This window comes from Episyrphus balteatus, chromosome 2, assembly GCF_945859705.1.
Source record: "Episyrphus balteatus chromosome 2, idEpiBalt1.1, whole genome shotgun sequence".
Lineage (NCBI taxonomy): Eukaryota > Metazoa > Arthropoda > Insecta > Diptera > Syrphidae > Episyrphus > Episyrphus balteatus.
In genome coordinates, this window is record NC_079135.1 from 50,770,633 (window position 1) to 50,783,583 (window position 12,951).

Here is a 12,951-nt window from a genome sequence, read left to right on the forward strand (position 1 = left end):
GTAATGTTGATTTTGATTAAAACCTCAAAACAAATTTTTGACACGAAACCAATACTTGCTATATACGCAGCTATAGACGCAGCCATACTCAACATTTTCTGAAGGGGTATGAATAAGTTTTTATCATGGATTTTTTGGGCTTTTCTTTGAAAGGTTTTATATCTTTGGGGGATAATGATGTCAGTCTCCAAGGTATAGAGCAAGAAAAAAAACATAAATTTGTGTTTGCAGTTTCAAAAAGCTTAGAATTTGAAGCAACTTGTAGTATAACGGTCCATCCACACGTGACTTGCATTTTTTCAAAGCATTAAATCACATTTTAAGAAAATTTATATTGCTCATTTTGAAATAATTATATTCTGTATAATTGAATGGCAACGCTTGCTCTTGCTCTCTAGCTGGAGGCCTAGTTTAAAACTTCAATGCGCACTTGGAAAAATGGAAAAGTTGATGTCTTGTGCGCGGGCATGCAACGAGTTGGTGAATGCAATTAAAATAGTTCCTCGGGAATTGTTATCTTAATTTCTCCATCTAAGTAGTATCTGGGATTGGATGGAAGTAGTCGTAGTCGTTCGCGCCGTCATCATCGGCGTCATCGTCGTTTGCTAGTGTAGCTGGACTTGTTGTCGTCTTCAGCACCGTCATCGTCGTCGTCGCATCGTGTGTGGATATAATTGAAAGAAATCCGTGCACATGGGGAACAACAACTGCCTGAGATGTTGCGATTTTTCGACTCAGTGAAGCTAAAAGCTAGACAAGAATTCAATTAAACGATGCTATAAATCATTTTTTTGCGAAAAATTTGCATATTTCGTTTTTAGTGCGGGAAGCGTTGAGAGATTATTTTGCGGGTGCCTGACATTAAAACGGTCTACCTTCAGCAATTGGAATTTGACGGGCTTTTAATTGCAGTCTCTTTGCCAGTTTATTTAAGATGAGATGACGATAAGGTCTTTGGTTGTCATAACTTAGCGTGGCAGACGGGAGAAAAGATTTGCAGTTATATAGACAAAGCAGGCGATCCTATACCTGAGGCATCATCTCAGTTGGCGCCAATCATGTTAGGTTTGTAAATGAGGTGTACACATTCTGACGTAAAGCTGTCTTGAAACGGTACAAACAGAGCTATTTGCAAGACTTTCATGATGTCAAGTGCTTTTGCTGACACAAAGTAGACAATTAGTCGTTTAGCGATGATGGATCTGTAATGGAGTTCAATTTATTTGAGACCATGTTATAAGAGTAGAAGTTATGTGTCCCATGATCTTCAATGTTATCTTCAAACAATAGAAGGCTTGTTACTTTCTCATACAAATGCGATGACAAGGAAAGTTCAAGAAGAAGATTAATTGATTTTACAAAATCTAGGCCAAAATACCACTGCAGCAAAAATTAGACTAGAAGCAATAATGTATTTAATGTTTCTTATCTAATTGTATGCAGGATAGAAAAACATTCAGCACTTTTCAACAGTTGTACCTATGTAGGTATGTTGGTATGTATTCTATTCATTTATGTTGGAATTATTTGAATTTAAGCTTAAAAAAAATGATTTTTTTATAGTTGAGTCAAATATTACTTTGAAGTAGAAAATTCTGGAATAGTTTTTAGCGGTTTATTTTATGTTTTGAACACACGATAAAGTTCTCTAGTTTCTACAGTTCCGTAGAGAACTTCACAGTATGGAAAGAGTGCTTTCAGTCAGATTTGATTACATTTAGTAAGTCATAGTAGAACTTGCTGATCCAAAGTCTGAACGGGTTTAAATGAATGAAAATAGGTACTCATCAAATCGGTTCAAAATTGACGATGCTAGAATTTAAAAGAAAAGGTGTAACTTAGAATCTAGAAAAAACTGTGCTCTTCTTAAATGGTAAAATGTTTCAAAAAGCCCTACTAAATATAGAAGGGTTTTTTCGTTTTTGGACCACACTACATACATAACTTCTTCTCTATCTTGCAAAAAATTCAAATCTAACATTTTTTGAATGAAATCAATTTTCTTCCAAGTTTAACAATTTCGCCTTTCATTTTCTTTAATATAGGTAATACACTTAAGAGCAAAAAAACGGAATCAAAAAAGATAATTTTTATTTAAAACAAAAATTGCAATGGATAAAATAATGTTTCTTCAAGTTTTATGGTCTCATTTAAAAGCTTGAATTTTTTACTTTTAATTGTTGGTAAAAACTTCAAAATGCATACGATAGTATCATAGCTATCTGTCAATAAATTGCACTTAATTTTTTTAAAATGTTAAATTTTCCAGATACTCTCTGTTTCAGTTTCAGTCTTTTTTTGCTTACATGCTTCATTTATGTTGATTGGATCCTTATAAAGTGAACGGGTTTTAAAGTTCCTAGCATTGATTTAAAGCCTTTGTTTCAAGCTTTTTAATGGTGCAATTAACATTCATGTATGTCAATTACATCCTGGCCAATTAACGTTTTAAAAAAACGCAAAAGTTTGATTCCATTTTTTTGCTCCTAAGTGTAGGTCAAATTTGTAAAAAAAAATGTTAAAAATTTGCTATAATTTTTTTTACTTGCGATAGGGCAAGTTTAGAATTCGTAAATAAATCCAACTCGACATAGAAATCAGGCATACCATTACGATGATAGAGAATTCGAAAAAGTGGGTTCTGCAATTCAAAGTGGGCTCTGCATGTTTTTGCAGCTACAGCATAAACAACTGAGGCAATGCATTTTCTTCAAACTTGGCACAATAAGGCTTTGGGCGACTCCCTAGAAATCCGTTTTTTTTTATTTCATTTTTATTTTTAACAACAAATTTTGAAAATTTTGATTTACTATGTTAAAAATAATTTTTCTTTAAAAGCATTTTTTGGTTTTCTAAACATTAGAAAATTTGATATCGGTATGTACCCGAAATTTTATAAAAAAAAGTTTGAAATCAGTTGAGTCGTTTTTGTTTAAATATTTTGTATACATACAAATATGTATTACATTGGGTCTAACATATTTCAAAATATAAAACAAGTGTGCTATTTTTAAGAAATTATGTATTAACCAACACTTTAAAGCAAATTAAAAAAAAAATCATTCGTTTTCAAAAAGAAATAGCGTAAGTGATACAATTATTGACACTGCAAAATTTCAATATAGTTATTGACACCCTCTTCGTAAAGAAGGTTTTATAGGAAAAAATCGCAACGATTTATATAAACCGTTTTTTTAATTTCTTCGCTCTTTCTTATTCTCTCACTCTTTGTTTTTAGTTGGGAGGTAGCTACTCAATTTTGTTTTAAATTTTGAAACGTAAACATCACTGTTACGAGAGTGTGTTTTTTTGGTAAAAAAGTGTCTATTTCGTTAAGGAGTCTTAACATGTAAGTCGATAATTATGTTGTACTTAGTAAAAGTATGATCATAAAAGTTTATAATATATGAAATTTAATGTCCTGGAGAACGATTTAATGTATTTTTATTGTTTTTCTCTTATTATATATTTAATAAAATGGGGTGTCAACTACTGTCTTAAGATTTTAACATTTTCTATAATTGACACCCCTGTGTCAATAACTGTCTTGTATTGGAGTACAAAAGTTGACACTGTGTCTATAGTTGTACTAATAAAGAGTGTCAATAATTAGATCACTCTTTTAAATGAATACTAAGCTGGAAAAATGCCTTAATGTACTAGGAAATACACCAAAACGGACCTCGAAAAACGCTCTTGATACAAAAGATGTCCAAAATGCTGCAGCCAAATTTTTTCATATTCCTCGAACTACTCAACTAACACAACAGCTTCTGACAATTGAAATCTCGCAGGTACCACTTTTGATACAGTTTGTATTGAGCTTGCTTCAGAATTTAATTGCTTATAGTAGTTCGAACTTGTTTAACAACTTGTAGTAAGTTGTTTGAATACTCCTAAAGAACCTTAACCGAAGAAAGCTTGTTTTTCGGATAAGCTTGGTTAGTCAATTTATAAACTATCTTTCAAATCTAAAAGCTTCGATAGAGCTTCGGTTAAGCTTCGTTTAAGATTCTTTTAGACCTTATAAGTTCATTCTTATAAAGGGTCTAACTTGTAAAACGTTGCCCTTTTCCATGCCCAACAACCTAACTAAAGTTTAACAAAAGCTGAAATGTATCTTCGGTAATACCTTTATCAAAACTGAAATGTTATTTGGGAGAGGATGTACTTTATGCCGTCAAGGGTTTTCTTGAAGAAGACAAAAAGGAAAATCCATTTGGGCCACAAAACAGGCGAACGGCTAGTTTAAGGCATTTTTGAGCCGACACCCTTCAAAGGGTGCCACGTAAAGGTTTAAGAAAATGACTTAAATCAGCCTCAACAAAAAAAATCGTAATTTGTATTTCCAACTGTCTGTTTGAAGATATGTCAATAATTGTATAAATATGTGGTGTCAATAGTTGTACAAGTATGTCAATAATTGTATAAATAAGTGATGTCAATAGCTGTACAAGAGTGTCAATAATTATATATTTTGGAAGAGTTTTAAAAAAATCAAAATTTAACAATATCACGAATCTCTTAAACGATTTTAATACAAATATAATGAAAAACAATTGAGTAAGGTATTTAAAAATGTACTAAGAGTTTCACATATCCATACCAATTATATTTGCCAGCTGTGTAAACTGAAAAATTCCTTATGGGTGTCAATAACTGTATCGCTTACGCTAATATTAAAAAAAAAAAAAATATTTAATTTTTTAAACAAAATATGAAAATTATGTAAAATTTTTTTATTACTGTTACTTAAACGCTTCTGTATACAAATTTTGTTGAAATGCGCTTAATCGTTTGCGAAAAATTAAGAAATCTCAGAAAGGTAGTTAACAGAACTACCAAGTCCTTTTTTTATAGGAAGTCTGAAAAATGAAAAATCGTCTAAAACGCGAAATTATGATATAGATGTATAAAACCAATTGTAATCGTTTGTTCACTTCGAGTTTATATACATTATACACATGTACGAAATATTATCGTTTTTTCATTTTTCGTTTTGGAGAAATTAAAAAAAAAAACAAATTTTGCAGTGAAATATTATAATCTCCTAAAATTTACAAATCCACCTTGAGTTCTTTACATGAACCAAAAATCATCATTTGTCCACCCTCCATTTACGAGATATTCAAAAACAATTTTTTATAACAACTTTCATACAAATTATAAATTTTTTTTCTCTAAAATTTCCAAAATTTTTTTTTTTTCAAAAGTTTAAACGGCCATCATTTGTCCACCTCGAGAAACGAATACAAACCAAAAATCATCATTTATCCATCCTATGATATTCAAAATACAAATTTTCAAAATTCACAACTAAAGTTAAGCATACACCAGTGTGCAATGAGCATACTGAAAATTAATTTTGTAGGTCCTTGTTTTCGTCCTTGATGTTTGTGGGTGTGACTACACACTATTGTGTAGTACCAGTTCTCAAATTATCTGTCACAAATCTAGAAATCGCAGCTTTGTTTATTTATTCTGAGGCGTTTATACTGTCCGAAGACCGCAGTAAACGTTGAACAGATAAACGAACAAAGGTATTAAACAAAAGAAAATTTAATCACCAACAAAGATGAATGAAAAGACGTTTTGTTGTATTTTCAAATATAAATATAAACAATTTTGTTAATAAAATAATTGAGAAATTTAAATTACGTTAAAATAAATGAGTTGGCAACCATAAACTGCGTTGAACTACTTTTTGTAAAATATTTAGGCGCTTTGAAGAAAACGTCGGAAATAATAAAAAAAATAATTAAACGATTCAAGGTTGGCTTACAATCAAAGCCACTCCCCTTGGTGTGATACTTTTTTGAGAACGTTAGTGCTAGGCAACCTTTGCTCAACGAAATATCAAACAAGAGTGATTTGTTTTGAATCAAGCTCTGCCTTTTCATATTACAAATTTGCTCTAAACTTTTTTTTTTGAAGGGTGGACAAACAATAATTTTGGATGGACAAAAGTTGAACAAACGAATTAGACAAGTTAAAAATTTTAGGTCACAGTTGTAACTTTACGGAGATGTCCTTCTCACATAAACCACTAATGGAAAAGTTTATTTTTCTCAAAAAACGGCTCATTAAAATGTTGATGAAAAAATTCAAATGTTTGTTTTGCAGTAAGGTTAATTATTTTATTTCTGAATTCCTCTCAAGTGACTTATTCAATTTTCAATACAAAGCATTTTTTTGAAATGTTAAATTTTAGATAATAGGTCATTGAATTTTTAGATAGATTTTAGATGTTGATCAATATAATTGCTACAAAATGGCATGCCCACTTTAATATTATATTAATAAAAAGCGAAGCGGTGAAGTTCAGCTGTAAAATAATCTTGAAAATTATTCTGTGGAATATGCCTTATTATCACCGTATGTTTTTGTTTTGGAGGGTTTTTGCGCTTACAATAACATTACTGGCAGGGGCGTAGCTAACAGGGCCCCCGGGATTTAGGGGCCTCGAAAGATACAGAGCGCAAGACGTTTCTAAAAAAAATCAATAAAAACTATGAACCTAAAAAAAAATTGAATATTAAAAATGATATGCTAACCATTCTTTGTTTGTACTACCATGCGCCTATGCGATTTTTTTTTCTGTATCTATGTATACGTCCTCATGCATTCTAATTTTCATTATACTTCTGAAGAGTCTCCAAGCTGGTGACTGTCACACTTGGAGATTCTCCAGAAGAGTTTTTGGAACTATTTTTTTTTTATGGCGAAAAGAACGGTACCGCCCATTATACTCGTACCAATTTTGGAAAAGTTTAATTTTTTCAAAAACATCTTAAAAGATTTTTATGAAAAAATTTAAATGTTTGTAAGATCTATCTTTTGATGAAACATTTATTTTTTTTTTCGAAAATTATAAGTACTTTTTTTAAATTAATAAATTTAGCTCTAATAGATATAAATCAAATATATAAAATTTGTGGATTGAACAGTCTAATTTTCGAAAATGGAGATTATATATTTTTTTAAATTAAGATTTTTAATTTTGTTTTCAAAAAATTATTTATAGAAAAGAGTTTTTCATTAAAAACGGCTCTAACGATTTTTATATTTGCATCTCAATAAAAGTAATCAAGTTGCATAGGTACCTACATTTTTTGGAACTGAAATTTATTCAAGAATCTGTGATTTTCATTTACCAAATTTGTATAAAAAAGTTTTGAAAATTTAAGTATCAACTCTAAGAGCAGGTACAGTTGTGTTCAAAATAATAGTAGTGCCTGCAACAAAATAACATTTTTTATATTTACGGTGCTTCTATGGTTAAAAATTTAATTTCTTTGATGTCAAAGTTTGTAACGGTCAATTACTAATAAATGTATCGTAATTTTAAAATGAAAAAGAAGGTGCCAAATAATTTTTCATTGATTTTTGGTTGTTCTTTCGAATTCGAAATGTTCAAAATAATAGTAGTTAAAGTTATTTTTTAAGAATTTAAAAGCGGTTTATAACTTAGAATATTTATTTTTGGTTTAAAAGTAAGTACTCATATAATTTGAATAATTTTTCAACAAAAAACGATTTGTTTCGGTTTTAATCTATTTAAAGTTCGAAGAGCAAAACACTGCAGTTCGGATAACGGAAACTTATACGAAAGCTGCTTGAAGAAGGGAAAACCTACTTGGAAATTCAAGTTTATATTAGGATGCTCCCCTACAATGGTAGCCAATGCAATAAAGTCAACGAAAGACCCGAAACGCGCGGTAGAAAAAGAAAGAAGACCGCCGTAGATGACAGGCGTATTGTCCAGATGAGCAAAGTTGAGCCTTCTGCATCGTTGTTTCACATCCAGAAGGCTTTAAGCCTGGATTGCAGTGCAGTGAACATTCGGAGGCGAATGTTAGACACTAATTTGTACGCTTGAAGCCCACGAAAAGTTCTGTTAACAAAGAAATATGTTAAAATACTTAAATACCCTCTATGTTTAACTGTTTCCGTCGTATACTTTGGAACATATTCCGTATTGGGTGGACGTCGGACGTATTGTGGAGATCCAGTACCACCAAAGGGGACAAATATGCTCTCATCAGTAAACAATATGTTACGCCATTACTTTGCTGGCCAGTTTATGTGGTCTTTTACAAACTGGATACGCTTTTTAACATGTTTCGCTGAACTTTTTGTGGGCTTCAAGCGTACAAATTAGTGTCTAACATTCGCCTCCGAATGTTCACTGCACTGCAATCCAGGCTTAAAGCCTTCTGGATGTGAAACAACGATGCAGAAGGCTCAACTTTGCTCATCTGGACAATACGCCTGTCATCTACGGCGGTCTTTTCGTTGACTTTATTGCATTGGCTACCATTGTAGGGGAGCATCCTAATATAAACTTGAATTTCCAAGTAGGTTTTCCCTTCTTCAAGCAGCTTTCGTATAAGTTTCCGTTATCCGAACTGCAGTGTTTTGCTCTTCGAACTTTAAATAGATTAAAACCGAAACAAATCGTTTTTTGTTGAAAAATTATTCAAATTATATGAGTACTTACTTTTAAACCAAAAATAAATATTCTAAGTTATAAACCGCTTTTAAATTCTTAAAAAATAACTTTAACTACTATTATTTTGAACATTTCGAATTCGAAAGAACAACCAAAAATCAATGAAAAATTATTTGGCACCTTCTTTTTCATTTTAAAATTACGATACATTTATTAGTAATTGACCGTTACAAACTTTGACATCAAAGAAATTAAATTTTTAACCATAGAAGCACCGTAAATATAAAAAATGTTATTTTGTTGCAGGCACTACTATTATTTTGAACACAGCTGTACCTACAATTTCTCCAAATGACTTCTTAATTTCTAAAATAAATACTATTCAGAAAAAGTAAACTAAATTTTTTACACTTAAAAAAGTATTATTCTTAAAAACTATGAATCTCGTTCATAAACCAAAATTCATACATTTTTAAGAAAAATTCATTAAATTTAAGCACAAATTCTTAAAAAAAAAGTTTAGTTTTAAGAAAGATTCATAAAATTTAAGAATCATTTTTCATAAAAATTTTCTTATGGAAAATATTTTTATGAATTTTTTTTAAGAAGGAATACGAAAGTTTATGAATAAATTCATAAACTTCTAGCTCCAATTTGAAAGAATATTTTGCTGAATCATAGAATCTGGACATACTTTTATGAATGAAATTCACTATTATTTTCCATTCAGCTGTATTTTGAGTTAAAATAATTTTTAAAATTGACTTTTTCCCTTCTATTTTCAAAATTACATTTGTAAGAAGTTCATAAATTTTGTGTTTTTAAGTATTTTTTCTTAAAATGAATGTATTTTTTCTTAAAATGAATGTATTTTTTCATTAATCGAAAAACAAGGAATATTTTACCGTTATCCTGTATTCGGTATTAAGAACTTATTCTTAAAATTTAAGAATCTGTTCATACTTTTTATGTTCGAAATTCATATTTATCCAAAATTTAAAAATTAATTCATTAAATATTATGAAAATATACATATAATTAATGAAAAAATTCTTACGTTTTGACTGTTTAAGTATATTTTCTTCAAGTCTATGTACTTTTTCATCAATCTAGAAAATAATAACTGTTGTTCTGAATATATGCCTTAGAAAGATTTCTTTGAGGATTTAATTTGAAATCTGATATTCAAAGTGGACGGTCGTTGCCGAAACAAGTTATAAAAGTTTGTGAATATAAGACAATATTGTTTATAGTGTTAAGCATTTTAACCACGTAGACAATTTTCAAGAGTATAAGTACATTTCAAAAGTGTAAAATATTGTTGGTTCCTGTTGCATCTTTCCCATATACTCAGATAAGTATAAAAACATATAATGTTAAAAATTGCTTTCTTTTAATTAAATACATATATTTTTTTTTTTGTTATAGGAACATATTTTAAAATTGAAAATCGTAATTTTATATTTTTGTGAAATATGGAGGCACGTACGTAATCTTCAACTTTGGACCGGCAAAAGAGGAAAAATCAACACAAAATAAAAACCATATTAAAGGCGATTCTCAACAAATCCTGTACAATTGAAATTGTCATTGGAAACTAAAGAAAATATGGAATTTAGTAAGTGTTGCATTTTATTTTATTTCTCTAAATATTTAAATTTTGTTTTAACTTAATATTATCAACATTTCTCATAGGTACCTAAATTCTTTATATTTATGTATATCTTTCCCCAACTTATTCAATTTTGTATTGTTTTTTTTTTTCAGCTCCAGAGTCTAATGCTGCCGATTACAATAAGGTAAGAATTAGATAATTTAACCTTCTAGCTATTTCGATTTTTTTAAACCAAATACTACATATTCATTTCACTAATACAAACTTTTTTCTATCTTTCCAGATGATGCATCCATTAAAGAAGTTAAATTAAATTAAAAATTCAATTTATAGTGAAATTTATAGTGATAGTGATCAATAAAACATTTTTATAACGTTTAAACACTTAATAATTTCTTTTATTTTTAAAAACAATTTTCATTTTTTTGTTTTAGATTTTGTGTTGTTTTCTTTTGCTGTTTGTTTGTTTAGAATACAATTTTTTAGGAACAAATTAAAGGCTTGGAATGGTAATGTATTATATGCATTTATATAAATAACTGCATAAATTTTAATGAAAAGTGTATTATATTTTATGAAAGCAATCATAAAACTTTAAGAAAAATTCATAGTTTTTATGATTTTTTTCATAAAATATAAGCAAAATTTCATTTAAATTTTTACGAAATTTATGAAAAAATTAAAATAAAATTTAAGAAATAATCTTAAAATGTAAGAAACTTTTCTTAAACTTTATTCTTAAATTATAGCAAAAAAAAAAAAGATTTAAGAAATAATTCTTAAATTGTATGAATTTTTCTTAAAATCAAAGAAACTATTCTTAAAATCTAAGAAACTTTTCTTAAACATGTCGTACCTGGGCGAAACGCTTTATACATTTTGGAGTTGAGGTCACTTGTACTTATTTTGAATCATGTTCAAAAATTTTCGAATTCCTTTATGAACAGAATTCTTAAAATTTAAGAACTTATTCTTAAATTTTAAGAAAGATTAATTCGCTTATGAATTTGTTCATAAAAAGATTCTTAAATTTAATGAATTTGTACATTAGCTCATTTGCCATGAATTTTTACATTAATTTAATGTACAAATTTATTAATTTTATGTACCTTTTTGGTTCAGTGTTTTTTAAAGACTTTTTACCTTTATTCACTTCATTGAAAAATCAAATAAGAAAAATAAATTTAAAGCTGGCCATCAACATACAAATTTGTATCTGGCAACGCTGCTGATTCAATGTGTGAAGTGTGACTAACCAAGTCATCTGTTCAATGATAACACAAATAAAGAAAACAAAATGAACCCGTCAATGGAACTTAAATTTTTTAAAGGACTTTCTACGAGGACATTTGCACATGTTCCAATCCTTTGTCCAAATCCCACAATTTACACATTTATGATACATCTTTTATAAAATTTATATTCAGTCAATGAAATGAACTTACCTTTTCAGGTTTCTTTTTGGTTGGTGGCGAAATAATCTTCGCCTCCTCTTCGGAAGCCATTCGATTGAACTTACGAGTGGCTTCCTTAACACTTATTGGATTTTCAGCATCCGACGATGTCTTCTCACTGTTTTCCAACGACGAAAATGTGTCCGACGAGGAAATCGACGAACGCACAACATTTTCTTTGTTTTCACTTTCGATTGAATTTTCGCGCCTAACTTTTGCAGCCGGAACTTTCTCACTTTCAGCAATTTTCATCTTTACATCATCATCGACGGTCTCCTCCTTTTCGGCAGGAGGTGACTCTTCACGCGGACGCGAAGCAGAGTCAATCAAACGTACAGCGGCCGCGAACTCATTTATGCAATCGCGATAATTATCGGCACTTTCGGGCTGCAAGACTGGCAATTTGGCTGCCAAGGGCGAGGACACCTCTGGAGGTGGTTTGTAAGGTGGAGGTTGTCTAAATGGCGAGGCTAGACCCTCGGAAACGAGTGACATTGCCCCGGGGCTGCTGGGGACAACTTCAGTGCGAAGTGCCATTTCCTCGGTTGGACATTCGTGGAGATATTTCTTTCGTAGAATCAAATACTTTTGGTCATTTTCATTTTTAATTGTGGACAATATATTTACGTAGGTTTTGAATTGTTTACGAGCTTCACCTAAAACGGAATTAAACAAATATTGGCGATTACATCAGTGCAACAAGTTGTCTATTGGGAATGAATCACACGATGTTCGTGAGGCGAGTCAAAATGCTGAAGCAATTTACATTAAATCTGGGACGTTTATACTTACTTTGTGTATCGGGATTTGTTAGGAATTTCTTAAAGTGTTTAACTAAAGCATGATTTGTTACTTTACAACCATTTGCAAGCATATATTTACGGATTTCAACGAGAGATAATTCTTTTGGTGACTCCATTGTGGATTTTTTTTTTATTATTTACACTTTTCGTTTTCATGCAGTGTGACAGCAGCAGCTGTCAGTTGAACCCGTTTGCAAACAAAAAGCCATGGTGAAACGTCAAAGCGCAAGTCAGCGATGTGCACTTAGTAAATTCATTGATATGGATGTGAGTACTAAAAGTACTAAAATTTGATGGGAGTACTTTTTATTTGAATTTCTGATTTGTTGAGAAAATGTATTTCGAATTGTTTTAATTTTGTTCTGAAATAAATTGAATGAAAACATGATGAAATAAATTTTAACTAATTAAATTAGAAGTGAGTAATTAGTGGGAAAGGTGTTTTAACTTTGAGTGTAGAAAAAAAGGAAAGTAATAAAATGAATGAGTAGTTTTTAGTATCTATATCTGCCAAAGTAGTCACAGTTTAGTGGATTATTATTTTCAATTAAACATGTAAGTAAAATACTCCTACTAGTAGTATTTTACAACTTCCAAAGGAAAAGAGCACATGGTAGATCTTCCAAT

At 30.1% G+C, this 12,951-nt stretch overlaps 1 protein-coding gene across 2 annotated transcripts in view; it reads right to left on the reverse strand.

Moving 5' to 3' along the window:
* LOC129911172 (ankyrin repeat domain-containing protein SOWAHB-like) overlaps window positions 1–12,703 on the reverse strand; it is a 170,250-nt gene extending 157,547 nt beyond the window's left edge. The window contains exons 1-2 of one of the 2 annotated variants that reach the window (XM_055988881.1): window positions 12,314–12,703; window positions 11,513–12,177 (exon numbers count right to left, since the gene is read on the reverse strand). In XM_055988881.1, the coding sequence (XP_055844856.1) occupies window positions 11,513–12,177; window positions 12,314–12,440 (792 nt within the window). In that variant the 5' untranslated portion in view covers window positions 12,441–12,703. The remainder of the gene's footprint in view (window positions 1–11,512; window positions 12,178–12,313) is intronic. The other variant, XM_055988882.1, reaches the window with a different exon arrangement.
* Between the last annotated feature and the right edge of the window lie 248 nt (window positions 12,704–12,951).